General features: G+C 38.2%; 1 protein-coding gene across 1 annotated transcript; it reads right to left on the bottom strand.

Annotated features, from left to right (window-relative positions):
* Nucleotides 1-18448: 18448 nt before the first annotated feature.
* Nucleotides 18449-19354, bottom strand: LOC143671084 (olfactory receptor 11L1-like). The gene has a single exon (XM_077146039.1). It carries the CDS (start codon nt 19352-19354, stop codon nt 18449-18451), a length of 906 nt encoding a protein of 301 aa, XP_077002154.1.
* Nucleotides 19355-27288: the final 7934 nt, after the last annotated feature.

The following is a 27288-nucleotide window of genomic DNA, read 5'->3' as shown; positions in this document are numbered from 1 at the left end:
ACTAGTTGTTGCAATGTACTTTGAAATGCATTGCTTTTTTGTATATATATTATTTTTCAAAATAAATAAAAATGAGAGAAAGAGGAGTATAACAGGGAAGATAGGATTTAACAAATGAATATGATGCTAAACATTATATTGATATTTATTATGGTCTCCAGTGTCTTGAAGCAGCTAGAGGACAAAACAAAAATTCTTTAAACTGTAACCCATACCAAAACTTTAAAGTTTGCTCTATAACTACTTCTTAAAATGTACTTGGAAGTGTACTGTTTTTTTGTATGTATTTTATATTTTGCAATTTAAAAACTTAAAGAAAACAACTTTTAAATTGTATATATAGTAAAAAAAAAAATTAATTGAAAAAATCCATGGAACTACACTACACAGTGAATCCTAAGGTAAACCGTGGACTTTAGTTAAGAGTACAATTTTTTACATGTGCTATCATCAATTGTAACAAATATTTCATGCCAATGCAATGTGTTAATAATAAGGCAGTGTATGTGAACACTGTGTAGTATGCATGATTGTTCTTTAGACCTAAAACTACTCTAATTCAGAAGCAACAACAACAAAAATCCAGCATGGTACTGGCACAAGGACAGACAAATAGATCAAATAGATCAATGAAATCAAATTGAGAGTTCAGAAATTAACCCTCACATATATGTTCAACCAATTTTTACAAGGGTGCCTCGACACTCAATGGTGAAATAATAGTCCCTTAAACAAACGGTGCTGGGAGAATTGGATGTCCATGTGCAAAAGAATGAAGGTGGACCCCTCCCTTACATCAAATACACAAATAAACTCAACATGAATCATAGACTTAAATATAAGAACCAGAACTAAGCATCTTTAGGAGCCTGTGTCAGGAAATGGTTTCTTAGACTTTACACTCAATACACAAGCAACAAGAAAAAATAAATGGGACCCAACAAAATTTAAAAGTTTTGCATGTCAAAGGAATTTATCATGAAAATGAAAACAATATACTCAATGGGAGAAAACATTAGGAAACTACATATCTGATAAGGTTTTGATATCAACTCAAGAATAAAGGCACAAATAACCCATTTTAAAACTGAGGAAAATATTTGAGTGGACATTTATTCTCCAAAGAAGACAAACAAATGGCCAATAATCACATGTAAAATGCTGCAGTCTTGTGGTGCCTCAGAAAGTTAAGTATATAATTACATAAGACCTAGCAATCCCACTTCAAGGTTTATAATGCAAAGATTTAAACCTTTGCATTATATACATAATATACAGTGTATATATTTATATATATATAATATACATTAAATGCAGTGACTCAAAAAACATTTGCACACCAATGCTCAGACCAGCATTATTCACAATTAACACAAGGTGTAAGTAACCCAAGCGTCCACCTACCGATGAATGGATAAAACTTCTGGTATATTCATACAATGGAGTTTTATTCACCTGTAAAAAGGAAGAAGTTCTGATACATGTATCTACATGGATAAACCTCGAAGACATTGTGTGGAGTGAAATAAGCCAGAAACAAAAGGACAAATATTATATGACCTGACTGATATGAAGTAATTAGAATAAGCAAACTCATAGTCAGAATCAAGAATGTAGTTTACCAGGGGGTGGGCTGTACAGAATGAAAATTTACTGCTTGGATTGCACAGAGTTTCTGTTTGGGACGAGTGTAAAGTTTTGTAACGAATGGTGGTGATGGTAGCACAACATTCTGACCATAATTAACAGCACTCAACTATATATGTAGATGTGGTTAAAAGTGGAATTTTATATTGTATATATGTTACAAGAAAACAAATCTTTTAAAAGACTGTAAAACATAAATACTGAGCCTTACTGTAAATCATGGACTATAGTTAATATAATTATAAAAATGTTCTTTCTTGAATTATAACAAATGTACCACAGTAATGCAAGGTGATAATCATAGGATGGTATGTTAATCAGAGTTCTCTAGAGAAACAGAACCAAGAAGAGACATCTGTAAATATGAGATTTAGAAAGGTGTCTCACACACTGTGGGAATTTAAGAGTCCAGAATCCACAGGGCAGGCTGTGAAGCTAGTGGCTCTGATTTATGGTCTGGACAAACTCCAGAAGAGAGGCTCACTGGTTGAAGAAGCAGTGAAAGAGTCTCTCTCCTTCCTCAGTTAGAACTGACTGGATTATCTCATTGTGGAAGCCACACCTTAGTTGATCACAGATGGTATCACCCACAGATGCAATCAACTGACTGCTGATTAAACACACCACCTTTCTGGTTTATCAACCAGCCACAAGATATCCTTGCAGCAATGGTCAGTCCAGTGCTTTCCTGACCAGACAACTTGGCATAATCACTTGGTCAAATTGACACCAGAATCTAACCATCACAGTCCACCCCTTGTCAACTTGGCAGCTATACACAACACCTTCAAACACACATAAATTCCAAATAGAACACAATACCAAACATATGTTTCACCTAACAATACTCAACTGTCCTTGTACAAGCAGAAATGCACTACATCTCTCCAGAATATGGTTCAAGTCCTTAGGCAACATTCCCTCTTAAACTTCATATCCTATGACCTGAAGACTATAACATGAACAATACCACTTAAGTCATATGATAAGAAGAAAGTAAGATATTTGCTTATGTACAAACGCGCCCATATTCATAACAAAAAAAAAGGGAGGAAATATTCATACAACCACAGTCCTCGTTTATATAATTGGCCATGTGGTCATAGTTCATATTTATCTCTACCTTCTTCTACAACCAATTCCAGGTTCCCTTTATCCTCAGCAGGCACTTCAGCTGACTTTGGTCCTTTGCCAGGTGGGATGACCCAGACCTTCATTCCTGAAGTTTCTGGGCCATTGGTAGACCTACCTGCATTGTGTTGTTGCATTTTTCCATTGACTTTAATCACCTATCATGGTAGTAATAAGAGATGCTTTAAGGGATCTCCTATATTTCAGGAAAGCTCTTCTTTACTTCCATTATGTAGTTGCAGTCTTATTTCCCCTTGATAGTTAGGATCAGTCACCTAACACAGAACAGTAATCCCATCTCGTGCCTGTTGATTTAGTGGCATAAGAAGCCCAAAGTGGCCAGGTGGCAGTTTGAACTTCTAGTTCAATGGAATCATTGTTATGTCTCTTGGTAGGAGCACTCCTCCTTTCAGAACTAATACCTGTAGACCACCAGAGTTTAAGGTTTCAAAGACAGGAAGCAAAAATTTTCCTAGTGGATTACAAGGGGTTATTATGAGTGGTGCCACTCCCATTTCCTCCCCTTGATTCCTGAACCCTTGAATCCTGGCTATGGGAGCAAAAGCACCATAGTGTGAACACTTATTCAGAGCATACACAGCCTCCTGGAGAACATTGCCCCATCCCTGCAAGGTATTGCCACCTAGCTGACATCATAATTGGGTCTTCAAATGGCCATTCCACCGTCTGTCAACCCAGCTGCCTCTGAATGATGGGGAACATGGTAAGACCAGAGAATTCCATGAGCACGTGCCCATTCTCACACTTCATTTGCTGTGAAGTAGGTTCCTTGATCACAAGCAATACTGTGTGGAATACCATGACAGTGGATAAGGCTTTTCACAAGTCCACAGATGGTGGATTTGTGGAAGCAATGCATGCAGGAAAGGCAAATGAATATCAACAGTATGTGTCTATTCCAGTTAGAACAAATAGCTGCCCCTTCCATGATGGAACTGGTTCAATGTAATCAACGTATTACCAGGTAGCAGACTGATCATCTCGGGGAATGGTGCCATATCAGGAACTGAGTGTGGGTCTCTGTTGGCACATTGGGCACTCAGCAGTGGCCACAGCCAGGTCAGCCTTTGTGAGTGGCCATCCATGTTGCTGAGGCCAAGCATAGCCTCCATCCGTACCACCATGAAAACTTTGTTCATGAGCCCATTGGGCAATGGCAGGAGTGGCTGAAGAGAGGATGACTTGTATCCATAGGATGAATCATCTTATCCACTTCATTATTAAAGCCTTCCTCTCTGAAGTCACCCTATGGTGGGCATCCACATGGGACACATATAATCTTCATGCTATTTTCCCACTCAGAAAGGTCTATCCACATATCTCTTCCCTGGACCTCTTTGTCAGTAATCTTCCAATCATGCACTTACCAAGTCCCTTACCATCCAGCCAAACCATTAGCAACTGCCCATGAGTCAGTATATGAATGCATCTTTGGCAAGATCTCTTTACAGGCAAAATGAACAAGCTTTAAGTTCCATCCTCTGGGAGTATTTCCCCTCACCACCATCCTTTAAGAACATTCCAGAATCAGGTTGTAGTACTGCAGCTGTCCACTTCAGTGAGTCCCTGTATATCATGCAGAACCATCTGCAAACCAGGCCCGAGTTTTGTCTTCCTCAGTCAATTTACTATAAGGAACTCCCGAGAGGCCATAGCTCTGCTCTAGGAAAGAGAAGGTAATGTGGCAGGAGTATGGGCCATGGGCATTTGGGACACTATCTCATGTAACTTACTTGTGCCTTCAGAAAATCCTCAATGCCTATCTCTAATATACCATTTCTATTTTGTGATGGAGTGCTATTGTGCATTTCCAACTTTGTGGTTTGGTGGGTCAGATAATACCCAGCTCATGACAGGTTAACTCACATCTCATGGTAATTTAAGCATTCAGTCTCAACCAAGGCCCAGTAGCAGGCCCAAAGCTGTTTCTCAAAAGGAGAGTAGTTATCTGCGGCAGATGATAAGGTTTTACTCCAAAATCCTATTGGTCTGCATTGTGATTCTCCTATAGGGACCTGCTGAAGGCTCCAGACAGCATCGTTATATGCCTCTGACATTTCCAGCACCATTGGATCTGCCGGATCATATGGCCTAAGTGGCACAGCATCTTGCACAGCAGACTGGACATGTCACAGAGCCTCCTCTTTTTCTGGTCCCAAGTCAAAACTAACAGCTTTTCTGGTCACTCAATAAATGGGCCAGAGTAGCACATCCAAATGAGGAATATTTTGTTGCCAAAATCCAAATAGAACAAATAGGCATTGTGCTTCTTTTTTGGTTGTAGGAGGGGCCAGATGCAGCAACTTATTCTTCACCTTAGAAGGGATATCTTGACATGCTCAACCACTGGACACCTTGAAATTTCACTGAGGTGAAAGTCCCCTGTATTTTTGTTGAATTTATCTCCCATTCCCTGACATGCAAATAACTTACCAAAAGCATCTAGGGTAGTTGCTACTTCTGGCTCACCAGGTCCAATGAGCATGATATCATCAATCTAATGAGCTGGTGTGATATTTTATGGAAGCAAAAAACAATAAGCTCACTGTGGACAAAATTGAGACATAGGATTGGGGAGTTGTTATAGACCTGAGTCAGGATAGTGAAAGTGTAGTGCTGGCCTTGCCAACTGAATGCAAACTGCTTCATGTGTTTCTTACTGACAGCTACTGAGAAAAAATCATTTGCTGGATCAATAGCTTCATACCTGGTACCAGGCAATGTGTTCATTTTCTCAAGCAATGATACCACATCTGGAACAGCAGCTGCCATTGGAGTCACCACCTGGTTAAGTTTGCAATAATCCATTGTCATCCTCCAAGTCCCATCTGTTTTGTGCATAGGCCAAATAGGAGAGTTGAATGGGGATGTAGTAAAAATCACTACCCCAGCATCCTCTGAGTACTTAAGGGTGGCACTAATCTCTGCCATCCCATCCCATCAGTAATAAAGAAGTAAAATATTGCTTCTGATTCACTATTTTGCTAGGAAGGGGCAGTTCTGGTGGCTTCCACTTGGCCTTTCCTACCATAATAGCCCTCACTCCAGAGTCATAGATCCAATGTGGGGATTCTGCAAGTTGCTGAGTATGTTGATTCTAATTATGCATTCTGGGACTGAGAAAATGACACAGAATGGGTCTGGGGACCCACTGCACTAACTGTGAGATGGACCTGAGCTAAAACTCCATCAATCACCTGACCTTCATTAAGCTCCTACTCTGACTAGTGAACCAGAGTGACGTTTTGGGTCTATTGGAATTAGTGTTACTTCTGAGCCAGTGTCCAATAATCCCCAAAATATCTCATCATTTCCTTCTCTGCAATGCATGATCACCCTGTTAAACCATAGGTCTCCTTGGGGAAGGCTGGGAGGACAGTTAACAGTGTAAATTTGGGGCAATATAAAAAGGTCCTTCTCCAAGGGTATTCACTCTCCCTCTCATTCGAGGGGCTCTGGGTCTGTAAATTGTCTCAGGTCTGGGAACTGATTAAGTTGCTATGACTCTCTGTTTTTGTAATTTAAATTAGACTTCTGTTCACTTAACCTAGAATTCTTCTGCTTAAACAGGCCAAATAAGAATTTAATAGACTGTCTATTTTACTGATAGGTACCCCATGATCTACTAGCCAACACCACAAGTTTCTTCTAGTCAGATTATTTTGACTACTGCTTTGAGTCTGCTGTCCATTATGGTGGCCACACCCACCTTGTCCATGGTGATTAACTGTTACCACATGGGTTCTGCCAACTCAGGATCCAATCATCCCCATTGTGTTTAAGGATTCCAGCTCAGTGACAGCAGTTCCCACAGTAATATCTGATCTACAAAAAGAGTAACTACAGAGCTCATCAGGGATGATGGAGCTAGCCTCATGAATCTATTTCTAAAGGTTCTGGTGAAAGATGTGCCCTCTGCCCATTCCTGGAGTGTGTGAGCATGTCTTCCATGATAAATTCTCTCTAACATTCCCATCTGTCTAAGACTCTGGATCCCCTCATCCACATTATACCAGGGCAGTCCTGGCATTTCAACCTCAGGTAATGTCAGCCACCTTTTGATCCATGTTTCAGTCAATCATCCAAACTCCTTGAACTACAACACTGAATACAGAATCTCTGCTTAGTGGGCCCATATCAATATATTTAGCTTGGTCCAACTTTCTATTCCTTCCAACATTATTCCACACCCTTAATATTCATTCCCACACATATTCCCCTATTTCTGTCTATATAGCTTGGAAAACTCATGCAGTTCTTTTGGAGTATTGAATATACTTCTCATGGGTCACACTTTGTACCTCACCTTTTCGGGTATGTTGGGACTTTGGCCTAGTTATAGGTCTTGAAGAAAAGAGGGTTGGTTGGTGTGCTCAAGAAGAGAAATAGAAGTGTCTTTCAAGCAAATTACCTCAGGGCATTCCATTGCAGTTTCCTTTGACAAAACAGGAAGAGCCACTCCCGACAGATGAGTAAGGATTTTTTCCCAGGGAAAGTGGTTACAGGGTTAGCAGACACTGAAGTGCCAATCTCGTTTGGTGGAGGTTGGATGGCAGATTCCTCTGGAGAGATTGGAGGCCTGGAAGTTTTTAACTCAAGGCAGGTTGAAGAACAGGAAACTTTTTCCTCAGGGCAGTCCATTACAGTTCTATCTAGCAAAGGCTCAGCAGATTCCAGGGATCTTTGTCTTCCCATCACCAACATTATCAAGCCATATCTCACCATCCCACATATTAGAATCCTATTCTTTTCCAATCAAACCCCTTACTTTGACAGCAGACACCCTGAAAAGTTGAGATTTTAGTTTACATTGTAAATCTGCTACTTGCACAATGAGGCTTTGTGTCTTGTTTTCAGAGTTCTCAAGTCTGAGACCACAGAAAATAAGATTTTCTTTCAGGGCACACATGGAAACTTTCACATCCTTCATATGATGCTCAAGGTACAAATTTGAAGCCTTCAGCTCATCCTTTTCTCTCCTCACCGTATCCAGAGTATCTAACAACAACCAGCCAACATCATTTTCTCTCTTAATTCCACAAAACTTCGAAAAGGTGTCAAAAACATTATCACCCAGAACCTTGCCTCATATAATTTACAATTAGCAGAATCTAATGGTGATATTTTGAGTATCTCTTTTGCCAACTCACCACATGGGCTGTCAATGTCATATTGATTATTGGAAACAGTCATAACGTGCCTTTGTCTTTAGTCAGAGTAGAAAACCAATTATAAAAGCCACATTTTTAAGATTCTGTTTCTCAAGAACCACTCCTGGTACTATGCTGTGTTAGCCAGCTCTAGAGAAACAGAAACACCAGGAGATACCTGTAAATATGAGATTTATAAAGGTGCCTCATGCAACCACGGGAATGGATGAGTCCAAAATCCTTTGGGCAGACTGTTAATCTAGTGATTCCAATGAAGGTTCTGGATGAATTCCACAGGAAAGGCTCATTGGCTCTTCTCCCTTAAAAGCGTTCAGCAGATTGGATTATCTCATTGTGGGAGACACGCCTTCATTGATCACCCATGTGATCAGCCACAAAAGCAATCAACTGGCTGGTGATTTAATATACCAGCTTTCCAGTTTATCAGCAAGCCACGAGATGTCCTTTCAGCCAGTGCTTGCCTGACCAGACAACTAAGCCTCATCACTTGGCTAAGTTGATACCAGAACCTAACAATCACAGGTGGTATGTGGGAACTCTGTATTTATGCATGATTTTTCTGAAAACCTACAATTTTTCTAATGAAAAATGTTAATGGTACAATTTAGATTTTGGATTTTTGGTATTCAGTTTCAATATTTTTAACTTTGCTTTGAAAAATGTGAATGTTTTCATAAATATTTGGAATAAATCATAGTTATTAAATGTGCCATTGCATACTTATTAAATGAGCAATATCCATGGAACATCAAAGAAATAATGATTAGTATCATGACTTTCAGAAAACAGAGTAGTACATTTTGAACAGATTTATATCAAAACAGTTTAAAATAAAAATCTGGCTCTTAAAAATAATGATCAAGATGAATCAATGCAGCCCATTAGCAATGATATGTTGTCTAACTGTAGGCCAAGGACTCATTTGCAGAATGATTGGAGTTGTGAGGTGTTGAACTTGGCAGAAACTTAAATGGTAGTCAAAGGACATTATTGCCATTAGGTAACATTAAATTGTTATCATGCTATTGCCATACGCAAGCTAGTTAGCTAATCCTGAGAAAGAAATGAACTCATGGCCCAATAATTGAATAGGCAACATCCTTGAGACAGTACTGAATGGTAACAGAACACCAAAAGGAGAAAGTAAGAGCTATGGCAGCGCATAAGAGCACAAAGTCTGTAGTTGGTTGATACCACCACCAGGATCTCAACATTGTTTCTGAGAGTCCCAAGAAGGTCACCAGGAACATTTCAGAGGAAGGAAGCTCCAAGCCATGGAAATTACCATATCCTAAGAAAGGATATTCCATGACTCTTGCCAGATTTGCCTTTTCCTTATTGGTCAAGTTTTAGAACACTGGTTCTCAAAGAGGAAAGTTCCATCCATTAGGAGGTGGTTGGGAAATTTGGGGCATTTTGGTTGCTACAATGCTTAAAGGTTCCATGAAATTTAATGGATGAGAGCCAGGGATACTGGTTGTCCTGAAATGTATGGGATAATCCTAGAAAATGAAGAGACAATATCCTATATCTCACACAGTTTTCAAATATTCCACAAGAGTTTAAAAATGTAAGTGAGAAAAAGTGTTTATAATTATCTGAATCTAGTCTTATCATAATAGTAGCTTTTTATCTACTATTTTCTGGCACTTCTTTTTGTTTGTTTTCCTTCTTATGTGTAATAACTCCCAATCCCCTTACTTTTATTAAATCTAAATTTAATCATTATAAGTTGGTGCAATCGTGTATTTCATTATTTTCTCTGATGCAGTCGTGCCTTAGCATTTATATATTGAAATATTTATCATTTTCTTATAAATTACTTTCCTTTCATTTCTCATTTATATTTCAATTGGGTCACTATATTGATTTTTTAAAATTACATATGTAGGTAGGTTATTTATCTGTGAACAGAATAGCAAAAGGGAATCACACAATATTTGTTATTAAGAGAGAGTACTAGGTCTCATATGATTGAGAAGGACAGATGTAGAGTTAAGAATGAAAGATGAATATGTATAATGAGTAAGGCTTGAGGTTGTTGAAATCCTGGCTCATTATTACCCAAGCTGGAGACATGAATCTTCACTGTGAGTAAGCCACTGAGCAGAAAGTTTCTGCCTGAGAATCATTACTAGTGTATGTCAAGCCCTTTTCATCAGCATGTCATTTTAACCTTACCACAGATCCATGTGGTAGGTACTATCATTTTCCCTGTTTTCAGGTGAGGTGGTTGAATCTCCGAAAGATGAAGCTAGTTGCCCAAGTTTACTTTAGTCACTGAGTGGCAGAACCTATAGTGGAACTCAGGTCTTTTTGATACCAAACACATATTTTCTATTACCTTACTTAGCATTTCAAAGAGCAACTTGGGAAAAGAAAGAGCCAGAATTTTCCTTCCTTTACAGAAGAATCAGCCTGTGAAAATTCATGAATGGGGATCATTTAGTATTTATTGATCAAGCTGTGCTAAGAAATCAGAAAATGATAACATAGAATTCGCTTATCCTCAATGAATTTCTAAACTAACTGGATACATGAGATGTATAAGTGCAAGGTTAAATTGGAGGGAGAGGAGAAAATGGTGGTAGCGAGAGGAACGAGCAAGGGCAGCTGTACGTGTGTGCGCGCGCACGTGCACGTGTATGTGTGTGTTGTGTGTGTGTGTGCATGCGTGTGTGTGTGACCCATGTGGGCCCCATGTGTTTCTGAAGGAAGCTCCAGCAAAGATTTACTGAGTGCCTACTATGTGCCTGACAAAAAGCAGGGAAAGAGATTGAAATGCTGAGGCAAGGAATCAGTCCTTGAGGAGGTGGGAGGAAAGGAGCCAGAGCACAGGTGAAAAGGCATATGTATTTGTTAGAGGCCAGAGGCCCAAAGGAAAGAGGGACTGCTACATAAAAGAATTTAGGAGGGCAGTCATTAGCCTGACCTGATGGACACTGGGTCATCCTTTCCCACTAGGCAAGGGTCGAGAGGGCAGTCGTAGATTGAGAGGAGGTCGAGTAGACCAGAAAAGGTTTGGGAGACACTGTGGGCATAAAGAAGGCAAAAAAAAAAAAAATCAACAATAAATGCATAAAAGATTGTGAAGCTGCCTGCAGGGCTCCAGTGAAGTTAGGCTACTGAGATGTGTTGATTATCTACTTTGTGTATGCTACCATTGTAGATATTCAAACCCAGGCAGCCACCTCTAAACCTTCCCCCTTTTAGCTCCCCAGGCAATGTTCTCTTTCATTTTTTCCTAAATTGTGAACAATCTGAGCAACAAATTGTGAGGACAGAGCATTCACATATAGGGTTTGCTGTTGTAATAAAAATTTACAACAAAATTAATCTGACACATATTTAATGATATGCATAATTGTTATTGTGCTGGGTGGCAATTAAGCATGAATTGTAAATTAGTCACATAAATGCCTATAATTAGAATTACCTCCACGCAGTTAAACCAAATTCTTAATTTCTTTCTTGAGTTTCTCAGCTGTTGTATATAACCACATAAGCAGTGCAGATGCAGGGTTGGTGTAATCATCACCCTCATCAGACATTTGCTAATGTTAGAAGACAAAATCTAGGGTCTTCTGGCCCAATAGCCACCTCTGGCTTCCACTCCTATGGCTTCCCATCTGTGGTGCCCATGAAGATTCAGCCCCTTCTCTTGTTGCCTTCTGTCAACTCGGCGAGGGATTTGAGACTGAGATAGAGGGGAAAACCTTGGCCTCGTGATGGAAACATAGAGGATGATATGGGTTTTGATTCTCAATATCTGGCATTCCATGTGCGTGTGGATCAGACGGTAACTCAACAACTCCCACCCGACCTCTGATCCCATGAAATGACTAATATGGTCATCTTCACAGCTATCCTTAGTGGGATAGATTTTCACTAAAACAGAAAACCCTATTCTAGCCTAACCTTAAAAATGTCCCTCCCTCCATTTAATGTAGCAATGCAGCTATTGCCTGAAGCCTTTACAATCTAGACACTTGTTGCTTTTTTTCAACCTTTGATAATAAATGGTTTTGGAAATAACCAGAAAGTCAACACATTGAAGGAAATATATGCCAGTCAACTAGCTTTAGACTCAGAAAGACCTGGGTACCACAAATTACTAACAGTGAAATTTTGTTATTTACCTTCTCTGAGCCTCAAAATCCTCATGTGTGAAATGGTGATATTCTAGTGTCTATCTCACATGGCTTTTTCAAGATTTCATAGGATTGTACACATAAAATATTAGTACACTGCCTAGAGCATAGTCAGATTTCATCAGCTGTTGGCTATAATTATTACTAGTGGCTGTTGCTGTTGGCTTCTTCATTACTATGTCTGTCCCTCCACGTGTTTACTTCTTTAGGAAGCGAATCTGCAGGAAATGAATGTATAAGATGCCAGTGAAATTTCTGGATACTGAAGGCACAGATCACCTTAAATCAAACAGAACAGCATGGATGGCTCTGACCCTCATCTATATTACATACTTGCCAACGGGAGGTTGGTGCCAAGCTGGTACCCTATGAAACCTTGCATTTAGAGGATACTGAAGTCAGACCAAATTAAAATGATCATTAAAAATATTTTTTCAATCATTAAAATTGTATTAGCCAAATCCCCAGTGCAAGACACTGGGAGATTAAAGTGATATGGACAAGGGTCTTACACTCCAACAGCTCATATTTTAGTAAGGGAGACAGAACATATGCGCTAGCATATGCAATGAGTATCTGAAGTTATCAAAGAACTTGTGAATATCTTTTAAAATTTCTACAAAAACTTACCAAAACCACAACCACAGAATATCCAAACAAGTCAATCAGGGGTTGAGAATTCCAGAGCCATTTGTTCATTCATTCATCTATCAAATACATATTGAGTATTTATTTGGGGACAGGTACAAAGGTTTGAGGAGACAGACACGAAAAACATAAATATAAAAGCAATTGCATAACTGCCACTTTGATCATTATTAAGAATAATGATAAGATGTTAAGATGGAGCCTAACTAGTTGGGGGTGACAGTATTGGTAGGGAAGTCAGCTTAGGTTGGATGGCTGGGATATGTCTATATGATGTTAAATTTAAGATGAGTACAGAAGGATAAGAAGGAGTCAATCATATCAAGTTTGGGGGAATAGCATTTTAAGCAGAAAAAATAGCATATACAGATGCCCTGAGGCAGACACGAATTTACAGATTTAAGAAACTGAAAGAGCATCCCAATGTGTCTGGAGCACATAGAAGGAATGATGGTACACAGTGAAATTTGAGCGGTAGACAGGGCCAAACTTCTACTAGTTTAATGGATCCATTACCCACTAGTTTGCCTTCTACTCCTATTAGGCAAGCCTCTCATTTCCCTCCTCATCAGTTGATATTATGAGAAGGATTTTAGTAAATAAAACATGGGAGTTGAGTAAAGAGAGAAGGAAATATGGTTCCTGCAGAAAGAATAAGAAGTACTTAATCTGATCTCACTGTTTGGGCCGTTATTAAAAACCAGATATTGCACAGCAGGGTCCAAACTTTTCATGAAGTTTCTCAATCAAGTAACATATGAAATACCTTGGTGCCCAGCTTGTATTTTTCTTTCCAAAGATGAAAGCAAGCCGAGAGGTCTCAGAATCTTTTCTCTATAACTCTAGCCACTGCTTTTGGCTGAAAGATCACCTTGTAGCTGTTCAGATGCCTCCCTGTTCCATACTTTTTAAAATATATCCAAGTAGAAGAGGGTCCAGTGGCATCCAATGATTATGACAATAATGGTGATAGCAACAACGGTAATAATAGCTGAGATTATAATTAATGTGCATTGAATACCTCCTATGTGCCAAGAGCTTTATGGACATTATCTCTTTTCATCCTAATAACAACCTTATGAGGTAAGGTAGATACTAGTATTTATATTTTACACATGAGGGCTTTGAAGATAAGTAATTTGCCTAAGGTCACAGAGCCAGGACTTATGAGCTAGTCTATCTGAATGCTGAGCCCAGTCTTTGAAGCACTATTCAGCAAATGCAGTTGTTACATGGCCATTTTGTATGTGAAGTTCCCTTGAAGTTGAATATATGCCTGAATTTCGCACTTTTATCCAAATGTCTGGTTTCGTGCAGGCCAAGTTTGAACTGTGACCTGTACAAAATGATCCACCCTTTCTCAAGGCATTGCCCACATGGCTTAATTATGTTTTTCTCAAAGGATTTTTTAATTTGCATTCTGCTTTAAAAATCAAGTCGCTAAAACTTACACAAACTATCATTTTAAGTTTCAGTTAGTTTTGGAGGGCATGGCCTGTAATCAACCACTTCAAGCACTTTGGATTAAGTGGTACACAGAGAACAGCTTGCCTTTAATAGATCTCCTTACCTGATCTCAGTGGGGCCCTGTCTTAGGCATTAAAATGAAGAAACCCAATTAGCTCTAACTACTGCACTCCACAGACATGTTGCCTTCTCAACGGCAGTTGGCAACTGGTTTTGTAAAGTAGGCAATGACTCTTAAATTTTCCATGTGAAATATCCCTTCTTCTTTGCCACATTTTTTTCCAATGTATTCCGAACTCCATAAATCTCCTAGACATATGACTCCAGGGTTAGGAATATGGGCATTAGAAATTGATAATCTTCTCAACAAAGGCCAGTCCTATTCCCTAGAGGTCAAGGCATTAGTCCTTCACTTGGCTTGGCATAATTCGAAAAACATTATTGGGTGCACATTCTTTGTATGGCAGTGTGTCCAGTTGTTAGACTGGAGAATTTGTGAGGAAATTCACATGAAACTTATCCTTTTTGTGCCTAGAACAATGCCCTGTACAGTAGGTACCTCAAAATGTGTTAAATATATAAATGAATGAATGATTTAGACTACCTTTCCAAAGGGTCAGGTCAATGTTGCGCCCTAACCCTAAGGGGAAATGCTCAAGATTGTCTACTCCTCACTACAAATTCTACTGTCAAATTTTCTTCAAGTCAAGTCTCAGACTTCCGTAACTAGAAGGATCCTTAAGAAAGCATGTAATTCAGCCTTCACTTTGGGCAAGTGAACAACTACCCTGTAAGGTAAGTGGCAGCAGACATTGTACAAGAACAATGGACTAGGTGCCAAACAGACATCTGACCCATTCCTTAATTAACTGTTTGATTTTGGTCAAGTCATTTAATAACTATATTTATTTTTAAATGTTTACTTAAGTACGTATTCTATTTCAGACCCCATTCTAGGTGCTCAGAAGTGCTGGAGGTGAAAATTCGTTACATATAGAAATGAACAAGACATGGTATTTGTCCTTAAAGAACAACTTTCAATTGTGTTTGCAGCCACCGCTACCACGCAGCCATCCCTCTCCAACACCAGCGTGGCCTCTAGCTCGCTGAGCTCCAGCTGAAAGAGAAGCTGGCTAAGTAGGGAGGTCTCTATACTATGGCTCATACAAAGTAAACAGATGCCTGCAAAGCAACTGGTGGTAGAACACCCAGGAAGCGACTGATTACAAAAGCTTCTTGAGAGTGTGCCCTCTACTGGAGGGGTGAATAAACCTCATCGCAGGCCTGGTACCATCACACTCCATGAAATTAGACGTCATCAGAAGTCCACTGAACTTCTGATTCACAAACTTCCCGTCCAATGTCTGATACAAGAAATTGCTCAGGACTTCAAAACAGATCTGTGTGGCTATTGGTGTTTTGCAAGAGGCAAGTGAGGCTGCACGTGCAACAATTATGTCAAAGAACATTCAGCTAGCACACTGCATACGTGGAGAACATGCTTAGGAATCCACTGTAAGGGCATTGCAACGATGGGTCAGTGACAGAATTCTTGCCTGCCGTGCCAGAGACCCAGGTTCGTATTCCCAAAAAATCCACTTTGACGAGAAACATTTCATTCTCAAAAAAAAAAATTTTTTTTTTCTCTTCCTATTACTGGTAGCTCTGAACATTAGCTTCCCCCCCCCACACACACACCCGGGGTGTAAAGGTACCTAAGTATATGATTGTGAATGAAAAAATAGGGGACAGAAATCAGGTATTGGCAGTTTTTCTATTTTCATTTGTGTGTGAATTTTTAATATAAATTCAGGGACATACAGTCAAAATGTTTCAGTGAACATTTCAACAGTTCAAATTTATGAGAATTATAAATAAACCTGTCAATTTTTCTGGATAATGCCAGCATTTGAATTTTTTTTAATGAGTAAATTTCTTATTGATGGCAATTAAATGGTGTTTGCAGCATTTTTATCATCCAGTAGATTCTATCCATTCACTACACTTTTCTAAGTTGTCCTAAATGCAAGTACATGTTTTTTAGTGTTGTCTGTCTTCTGTGTTGTTCTTGTAAGTTTGCTATTAAAATACATTAAACTATAAAAATAGGTCTCATTATTATGAGGAAAGATAGACTCATCTGCAGACAATTATTGTACAATGTAATCAATGCTAAAAGAAAAATATATGCAAAGTGCTTCAGTGACATGAAAAAAAGAAGACATAACTTTAGAGCGGTGGATCAAGAAAGTTGTCAAAGAGCTTGTGATATTTGACATTTGATCCTTGAGTTGGGCTTTAGAAAGATGGAAATGAGGCAACTCAGGAGAGGTAGTGAGGCCAAGGCAAAAATGGAAACTGCATAAAAAGTCATGGAGTCACAAGAGAATATGAGACCTTTATTCTGTTCCTAATTAGAAGTACTTGTGACAGAGGGTGACTAAACATAGGGGAGAGGTAGCCAGATCTGCATTATAGGAAAATCACTCTGGTGAGATTGTGAGGAAGAGCCTAGGGAATCATTCTTATTTCATGCCCAGACACTTGCTAGCCTTTGCGGCAGCACTGTTATGATAGCCAAAGAGGAACACGAGAAATACAACTCCCATACTTTTTCCCCCTTGAATTTCCTGTCCTAGAAACAGAACATATCATGTTGTTGGGCATGTTATGTTCAGTGGATCTTGAGCTCTCCTAGCTTGCATGATAATAACAAGTGTTAAACATCTATGCTAGGAAAAATTGTTTTCTGGCATTTAAGGCACAATGAGAAATAAGAAAATGGTGAGGTCTTTGCCATCAGAGGGCTTATAACCTGCCTGTGAGAGAAAAGAAGCCTCCTAAATATCTAGAAGTGATTCCATGTTGGTATATGAAATGGGGCTGCTTAGCAATCCTAACTTTTGTATAATTTGTAATGGTTTGTTAAACTTTTAAGTAGCTTATTTATTTATATGATTCACACAAATTCTCTCCCATTTAGTTTCTCTATTCAGAGGCAACTGATATCACCAAATTCATAGGTATCTTTCTAGAATAGTTTATGTATCTACAATAAAATAAGATAGTATAGATATTCTTTATTTTACTTTTTGACACAAATAGTATCATACAGTATATTCTGTGCTACATCTTGCTTTTTGCGCTTAATAATACATGATGGAGATTTTTCCATACCAGCATATGCATAGCTGCCTCATTCTTTTTTGTTGTTTTTGTATGTTTGTTTATGGATACATTATATTCCATTCTGTGGATATGCTTTAATTTATTGAGCCAATCCTCTTCTGATGAACACTTAAGTTGCTTTTAATATTTTGTTCTTAAAAACAATCTTGAAATGAAGAACTAAGACAAATATTAATACCACAGCATCTTTCATATATCAACTCACATTTTTTATCAACATATTGGGTGAGGAAAAGAGAGAGGCTGGGTTTTAAATTGCATTATACATCTCCATCAAAGAACGTGGATGGAAGTCTCAACTCCCACCTCCACCCTCCAACCAACATCAAATACTATATTCCAAAGTTTGTAATGCTTGTATTCGTTTCTATATGAATTAAGATTTATTTTAAAAACAGCAATTGAGCCAAGCTTCCAAAAGATATGCAATAATTTTAGAAACTTGATAGGGATTAAATTAGATTTAGTATAAATAAATAAATAAATAAGTATATAAATAAACAAATAAGCTTTTCTCCTTCTTCTCACTTTGCATCTAAACCATATTCCCAATAATGTTATCCCTGGTCCAATACAACCGTTTTGGGTCCTCTAAGATTTAGGGGTCCCCTCAATTAGTGGAAAGAGCATGGGTTTGATAATAGGCAAATGAATTAAAAATCAAATTCTAATTTCTATCTGGATTATCTTGAACAAATTAATTAATCTCTAGACTTCAGTTGTGTTATCTGTAAAATGTCAGGAGCAACTGCACAGTGCTGCTGTGGAGATTTAGCACAATAATGCATGCTTATGGCTTAGAACAGTGCCTGGCACCTAGAAAATGTTGAAAAAAAGAAAGTTATCATTCTTAACACACTTTCTGTTCATTAATGTGGGGAAAGTTGAGAGAACAAAGGAAAATTCATCAATTTCATGGAACCATTCTTGACACTATAGAAAGATTTACACGCTGTTGGAGTTTCTAAAAGTACCAAGAGCTAATGGGAAATTCAAACTTTCTTTTGAACATGTCTACATTCTTCATTGCACCAATTTCCTCAGAGCCGCCTTCACATCCTTGTTCCTTAGGGTGTAAATGATAGGGTTGAGGGCAGGGGTGAGCACCGTATACAGAAGGGAAAGCAACTTCAATAATTCTTCATACTGAGGCTCTGATGGGAAGCCATATACAATACCCAGTGTCCCATAATATAGGGTGACAACTGTCAGGTGGGAGGTACATGTGGAGAAGGCTCGCTTCATCCCCATGGTAGAAGGAATCCTCAGAATGGTAGAGATAATATGAATATAAGAAGCCAAGGTCAGCAGGAAGGGGCCCAGAGCAAACAAAGAAGTACATATAAAAGAGGTCTTCTCAGCTATTTGGGTATCAGTGCAGGCCAGCTTCATGATGGGCTTCAAATCACAGAAGAAATGGTCAATCTCATTGGCAGCACAGAATGTTAACTGAAAAATGAGGACTATGAGAAGGATGGGTGCCAGAAACCCAGCCACCCAAGAGGCACCAGCAAGCTGTAAGCACCCCCAGTGGTCCATGATGCTGGTGTAATGCAATGGGTTACAGATGGCTATGTAACGATCATAAGACATTGCAGCCAGGAAGAAGCATTCTGTTGCAACCAGGGCAGCAAAAAAATAAAACTGGCAAGCACAGGCTTGGAGAGAAATAGGCTCGTGAGCTGAAAGCAATGTCCTCAGCATCATGGGCTCAATGGTAGTAGTGTAGCCAATCTCTAGGAAGGAGAAGTGTCCAAGAAAGAAATACATAGGTGTGTGAAGGGAGCAATCAACTGACACCACAGTTAGGATCACAATGTTCCCCGTAAGAGTTGCCACGTAGATGGCCAGAAATATACCGAAAAGAAGAAACTGAAGGCCATGGAGTTCCCCAAAACCCAAAAGGATAAATTCTGAAATTTGAGTCATATTTTCTTCTTCACTGCTGACCATGATTTGGATCTAAAGAAATAGAAAAATGACCATTGATCAAATGCTATTTTTAGGAAAAATCAAACTGCTTAGAGGCATCATGTAAACCAACAGACTTGTTTACATAATTTGCTTTGTTCTGGAATTTTGAGATTTTTAATCTTAGCTAATGAATTTGACTGCAGCTCCACAGGGGCCATTTAGATGGTTGATTCATGGCTTCAATTACCTCATCATATATATTATGCATGCCCATTTTTAAAAGATTTTTACTTTGAAAAATAGGGGCGAAATGTTCTATCCTTGGACATCTTACTCTGGTTGTTTCTATGCTCTAAGTGGTGTTATCATCAGTAGTTAAAATCCAAATGATCAGATCTGTTCCCTGTTTTAGAAATTCCAAAATGAGCTATATTATATGTGTTATATTCCATCATGTCAAACAATGTCTAATCCTTTAAACTTATTTTATTGCAAGTTCTCTAAACATTAGTAGTGGAGGCACAATAGAGTGATGGTGAAATAGGGATGGTAGGGAGATGACATGATGTGGTGAAAAGAGACAAACCTAAATTCAATTCCCAGCTCTGCTCCTTACTGGCTTTGTTACCTGCAAGTCGCATCAGTTCTCTAAGAATCAATTTTCTGATCTTCAGAATGGCATATTAATTCTGTGTACATGCATCGTATAATTCCTGGTACATATTAAGTACTTAATATATTCACTCATCTATTCAACACATATTTATTGTGTGCCTACTATGTACTAAACTTTTTGATAGGTGCTCAGGATAAAACAGTGGAGAGGTCAAGAATTTTTTAGCAAGTCATGAATATTCTATACATTTCATGGAGTTAACCTTCTAGTGGAGGATAAAGACTAAAAACAAGGAAAGCAACCTATAAAATAATTTTGAATTTTGATAAATACTCTGAATGTAACAAACAAGGACCCTAAATAGGATGTATGCTATATGTGCGTGGGTTTGGGTGGGTGGGTGCTATTTTGGTTGGGATGGTTAAGGAAAGTCTAAAAAGTTGAGATATGAAAAAATGGGAGATAGGTGAGATTCAGCGGGGGAGGGGGTGCTGAGGGCTAGCATTCTAGGCAGAGGGAGAAGGCCTTAAGGAAGGAAAGATTTAGAGTGTTAAGAAAATTGAAAGAAGACCAGTTTATCATGAAGAGAGAGGCAGAGACTGAGAGAGAGAAATAAAGCAATAGCAGAAATAAGAAAGGATAAAATCATTCAGATCCTTATAGGTTGTGCTATGGAATTTAGATTTTAACTGCAGTGGAATCCATTGGAAGCTGCTAGCAGCAATATGATCAGATGTACAACTTAAAATAACCTTTGTGAATGTGCAATAAATGAATTAGAGGGAGGCCCTTTTGAATGAATGAGACAATTAAGAGACTGTTGCAGTGAACCAACAGGTAGATAATAGTAAACCTGAATACGGTACTTGCAAAAAGGATGAAGAGAAGAAGACAGATTCGAGAAATGTTTTAGAGATAGAAATGCTAGGACTTACTGACATATTAGATATGAGGAGTGAGGAAAAATGAACTATCAAAGATGACTCCTGGTTTGAGTAACTGGGTGTCGTTTACTGAAATGATGATTATGTGGAGGAAAAGTTTAGGATAAATATAAAAAGTTACATTTGGAGGTATGAAATTCAAAATGTTTGTGAGAATTCTGACTGGAATGGTCAAAGAGACAGCTGAACGTGAGAATATACAATCCAGAAGAGAATGCTGGATTGGGAATACAAATTTAGGAATCCTCCAAATTATAGATCCCATTCAAACTCATGGGAATAGATAAGAGATCGAAATAGAAATTCTGTGTATAGAAGAGTGCTCTACCCTGTGCTCTAAGATCCTCTGTCTCTTAGGTCTGGCAGATGGGGAGAAGCCAGAAAAGGAGACTGAAAAAGAGGAGTCAGTGAGGTAGGAGGAAAACCAAGAAGAAATAGGATAACAAAAGCAATGTTTCCAGAATTTTGTGGAATGCCATTGCAATGTTAAACATGTCTGAAATGCTATTGCAATGTTAAGATGAAAAATATTTAGTAACATGCATAAGAGCTTCATTGGAGAGGTGGAAACTGAAAGAGACCATAGAATTTGGGTTGTAACTATATAGATATGAGGGAGGGAATCATGGAAGGAATTGACCCTACCTTTTATATACTGATGAGAATTATCCAACATAAAGGGGATTTTGATGATGCATAAGTAAAAGAGTAGCTAATTTTGGCAGTGAAATCTTTAGAAAGTGAGTGATAGAATACAGAGCACAACTTGTGCTCTGTTGAACCTTAGAGTCAATCTTCATTAAGGGCAGGAACACTTCATGTTTTTAATAGGATGAAGGCTAGAGGAAAGAGATGCAATTGTGTTTAAGTTGCTACATTTAGTCTTAGGAAGATGAGGGAATTTGTTTCTACAGGCTTTCTGTTTCCTCATCAAGTAAATGTGAGAGGAGGCGAGGATATGTGGGAAATTTCAGGGAAGAGTAAAAACTGTAACCTAGACATATATCAAAGTAAGAAAACTATTCTATTAGGACAAATAATATGTTTTACATGCAGTGTTGAGCGGCAATTTGATCTTTGAGCTCACGAATTTAAGAAGGTGAAACCAGACTGCTTTCTTGTATGATATTCTTTGGGGTTGTTTAACTGCCAGGGTGGAGGAAGCAGATAGTTTGTTTTAATCAATGTTGGGATTTTGCCAAATGAAAACAATGGAAGAAAAGAGAGACGAAGGTATTGGAGATACCTGCACCAAAAATAAAAGCTATAATGAGGGACTATATGAATGTTAGTTCTCTCCCACTTCTTTCCACTGATTATCAAATCATAGGATGTTAAAGCTGGAAAGGACTTTGAAAATATAATATGACTCAACCCTTAAATTTTATAGCTGAAAAAGGGAATCCAGACATGTAAAATATCTTTTTTAGGATCGTGGATCCAGTTGGTAACAGAGCAGGGACTGACATCCAGGTCTCATTTTCTAGTTCTTGCTGCTTTCATTATAACATGCTCTTATTTTTTTTTCTCTTTTCATCTCTCTTCAGTGCCCTAAACAAGGATATGAATACCTAATATGTAAATGACTGAAAGAAGTCTTATCTTCCATTTAATAATTACATTTCAAAGAACTTTCAGATTCATTATTATTTTTAATCCACTCAACTATCTTGGGAATAGATTTTTGCAAGTAGGTATTTGATTTTTCTAATCTGATTTGCAGATGATAAAACTAAGAATGATGATTACTGTACCACCACATTGCACTTGCATTTCAATTATAACTTTTTCTCCTTGAGATAAAAAACTAATATTATGCATGCTGATGTAAATTTGAATTTACAAGATGCTAATTATATTATGAGCCAGAAATTGTTACCAGATAACTGGATAATAAGTGTCATATGGAGATTGTCAACATCTGAGCTAAACAAATGTAAGAAATTGAGGTAGATTGCCATGAAGGAGATGCAGCAACCAAAAGCTGCTTTAAGGAAACGGTGTTTGGAGGACAGGCTGAAGTAAAATTCATTTCATAACTTTGCTGGATGTCCAACAAAAGCAACACTTTCTTAGCTGGAGAGAGTGAAGGCATTCGGGCAGAGAGAATAACATGAACAAAAATCCAGGAGCCTAAAGATCATGATTTATTGATTTGGGAAGGACTGTTGAGCAAAATGAGTAGGGGGCTTAAGAAAGGACAGGGATGGGGGAGCACTGACATTGTTGGAAAAGAAGGAAAAGAAAATTATTTCAAAAAATGGGTCAGAAAAGTGGGAGAAACCAAGGAGAATGATGCCACAGTGTCCAGTGGAGGAAAGGGGCCATCAGAATTGAAGTAAAGAAAGTGCTTGGATATTGGAGTACTGAACCAATAATCCAAATTGCTTTGGGATGTGGAGGTGAAAGCAAAACTGACAAATGTGGTTTGTTATTTTAAGAAGAATGTTGGTGTAGTAAAGAAGAGAGAGAGTGCCAAAGAGCTAGACAAAGAAGAGAGGACTGAAGAGAGGCATTTTTACTCTTGTTTTTGCTTTTACTAAATGAGAAACTTAATGAAGTTTCTGGACATAGAGGCTAAATCTAGAAAAAAGGAAATATAAAAGATATGCAAAGAGATGAGTGATTGTGCAGGGAAGTTCTTGGAGAAAGTTGGAGGCGACAGGATGGGGAAATACACAAGTAAAGGTATTATTTTCAGGCATGAAAGAAAAGTCATCCTTGAGAAGAGGGAGAGATAGTAAAAACGGGTGTGGATAGTGATTATTAAGATAATTACCTCATCTTTTTTTCCTTCTACTTGAGTTTGGAGACTTAATCCATCCCTAGATGGCTATGATGAGCCCATGGCAAAGATGTTCGCCTTGCTCCTTCGGAACCTGTCTTCTTGTTCCATCTAGATATGTGGAGCCCAACAAACATAGCAGAAACGAGGTGGGTTACTAAAACAGGGAGCTGGCTTGCTATACCACTACTGGGTTGTTTGAACCCAGCCACAGCATAGCAGACACATTATTATATGCCCTTTAAAAAGACCCGACAGGATCTTAAGAACTACAGCTTTCCAGTCTTTCCTTTTACACCTACACGATCATACTTTTCTCCTTGATTCCTTAGAGCTCACAAGGCTTCCACAAGGAAGTATTAGGAGTATGTCACCTGAAGATACTTTTAAATTTCAGGTGGTTGTGGCCAAAAAACTTTTACCACCCCACCGCATCTGTGATCAGTGTCCTCCTTTGTGCTCAGAAAAAGTATAATGCTTGCCAATGCATCTATCTTTTAAACACTCCTGCAACCTTCTGCAACCAGGGACCAATAGATACAGTTCAAACAAGAAAACCAATTATCTCCAAGTATGGTTCCCAGGAGAGCTTGGTTTTTTAATTTAGAGATCAATGGTGGATTCTTGTGACATGTTCTCTGAAGTTCCATTCAGTGGCTACTGACTAATGGTGTAAAATTGCATAGTGGAGTATCTGACATGTTACATGGGTCAGAGCCGTGATCCATCCAGGCTAACCTCCAGAAGCTGATGAAAGCACCAAGCAATAGCTTTGGGAGTATACACTGTGAAAAGTACTGAAACTTGTGACAGAAAATCTAGGTTCTAGAGGGAAAATCTAAGTTCTAGACCTGGATCTTCCACTGCATGAGCAATCTGGTGTGATTCATGTGATCTCACTGAGTCCCTGGTTTTTCTATTTTAAATAGGGTCAGTAATTGCCCAACCAACAGGGTTGCTTTGAGACTTAAATGAGATGATGTGTGGGAAACCCCTTTATCAACTGGAAAGCTCTATGCTCCACGTTGATCGTATATTTGAGGAACGTGCCAATGGCATTGCTGATCATAGAAGTTGAAGATAGTTTTGTCTTTGAGTACAAAGAGACCTGGATTCCTAAAACTGGAAATAAAACTTATTTTTTTACATCTTTAAATATATCTTGAAAACATCCAAATCCCCTTTCCCCAAAGCCTTCAGTTAACCTGAAGTGAGTTCCACATTCTAATTAAAAGCAAAACTGTTACTGTTTGTTTTTTATAATCAATTAGAAGTTCTTTTACACCAGCTGTCAGAGGCAGATTTTCAAACCTTGTTATTTTTCCATCCTGGGTGGACAGATTGCATCTGACCTCCTGAGTAAGTTTCCTCAGGGCTAGTTTTATGCGCTTTCATTGTTTTCCAGGCTGTTCAGGGAGTAGATGATTGGGGGTAGTGGAACCTCTGTCTGTAGCGCTTAGTGAAGCCTCTCCCCTATTTGGCTGATGGCTGTGTGAGCATCTTATTAGACAGAGTACTGCTGGGATGCGACAATCACCTCTGTTACCCCGTCATCATCAGATTCAGGCAGTATTCATCTATCAGGTTCACAAACAATATTGGGCTTCTTATCTGTGTCAGGAAGTACTCTAAATACTTGGGATATAAAGATGAACAAAGGCTAGAAAGTTGACTCTGAAATTTAGGAGCTTAATGTCTCGTAGGGGAGACAGACAATGCAAACAAATCAGTTGAATTTCAACGTGATGAATGCAACGATAGGAGTCTCTATATGGTATAAATGTAGCACAGAGAAGGGAGTTTGAGGGTCAGTTTTAAAGGGAAGGGAGTAACAGTGAAAGCCTGTCATCTATTTTGGGGTTTTGAAGGATAAATAGTTTTTCAAACCAACAAGGGGCTAGAAAGAGTTTAAGTCAGAGGGAACAGCATGTGCCACTAAAGAGTGGCAGGAGAGGAGGCTAGAGAAATAGGTAGGTGCCAGATGATGTCGGGCCCTGCACACCATCCTAAGGCATTTGGATTCTGTTTTAGTTTGCTAAAATTACTGAAACGCAATATACCAGAAATGGACTGACTTTTAACAATGTGAATTTATTAACTTCCAAGTTTACAGTTCCAATGCCGTGAAAACGTCCAAATCAAGGCGTTAAGAGTTCTAAAATTTTCAAAAACTAACTTTAATGAGCAATACAAAATTTTCAATTGGTGAAAATTTAAAACAATACTACCTAAGTGCCCCTTGCACACCAAACTATCCATCTCCCCAGAAGCAACTACTGTAAATAATAGCGGGTACTTCAAGAAATGTTTTTTGCTTCTACCAGCATTTATATATACTTAGATATATTTTATATTTATATGAAAGTTAATCATGCAATACAAACTAATTTTATAGAACTTTTCATTTTATATGTCTTGGACATGTTTCTGTATCTAAAAACATAAATCAATCTCATTAATTTTAACATTTGCATAATATCCTAGCCTATGGATGAGTGATTTATTTTTGCTTCAGAGTTTGTTTTCTAATAAATAAACATTGTAGATACAGGGAAAATTCCCTTTGTTCCTAATTCCATTTATTTTGAGCCTCGGAGGTAAGCACTATCCTAAAGTTGAATGTGACATCCATCACATTCATGTTTTTCTACTTCTACTTTTAAGAATGTATCCCTAAAAATATATGGTAAGGGCGGGCAATGGTGACGCAGTGGCAGAGTTCTCCCCTGCCATGCTGGAAACTGTGTACGATTCCCGTATCTGCCCATGCAAAAAAAAATGTTGTAAATGCCGGAGACCCGGGTTAGATTCCTGGTGCCTGCCCATGCAAAAAAAATATATATATATATATTTATGTTTATATATATTTATATTTATATAAATATATATATTCGTATGTTAATAGTTTGTATGTTTTAAACATCACACAAATGACATCACATTGTATATGACTTTCTGTATTTGCCTTTCTTTCATTTCACATTTGTTTTTTCAGCACTATCCCTGCTGATACATGTAGTTCTCATTCACCCATTGTTGATTTACCTTTTATACTGAACATTCTGTTGTTGATTTTTTTTCCCGTATGATTTACTTGCTAAAAATAAGAATCCTACGGTTGGAATTATTATTATTGTTTATAATCAGACAGAAGCCAGAAAGCTTTTTTTTTCCAGATGTGGTAAAATTTTTCAATCATTTAACACTTATTCTTATATTCATCTTATAGAAAAAATCCTTTCATGCCCTGATATCATAAGGGTCTAAGTCTAAATTTTCTTTTAAAATTGAAAAGTTTTGTTTGGTTGTTAAATAAATCTGGATTTTTTTCTGTATGTCATGCAACGTAGGGTTCTAATGGTATTTATTTCACTATGAATAGGTTATACTTCTTACATCATTTATTGAATAACTCATCATTTTTCCCCTGGTTGTAATGCTAGTCCTGTCGTATACTTGTATTTGAGTCTGGATCTCTTTTTCCTCCTGTTGATCTTGTTGCCTCTCTCTCTGCATAAATACTATACTCTTTTAATTACTATAATACTCTAAGAAGCCTTGATGTCTGTAAGACAAGTTCTTGCTTCCTCTTAATTGTTGTCAG

Source organism: Tamandua tetradactyla, chromosome X (assembly GCF_023851605.1).
Source record: "Tamandua tetradactyla isolate mTamTet1 chromosome X, mTamTet1.pri, whole genome shotgun sequence".
Classification (NCBI taxonomy): Eukaryota; Metazoa; Chordata; class Mammalia; order Pilosa; family Myrmecophagidae; genus Tamandua; species Tamandua tetradactyla.
Note: the sequence above shows the minus strand (reverse complement) of the source record. Positions and strands in the feature narration are given on the sequence as shown.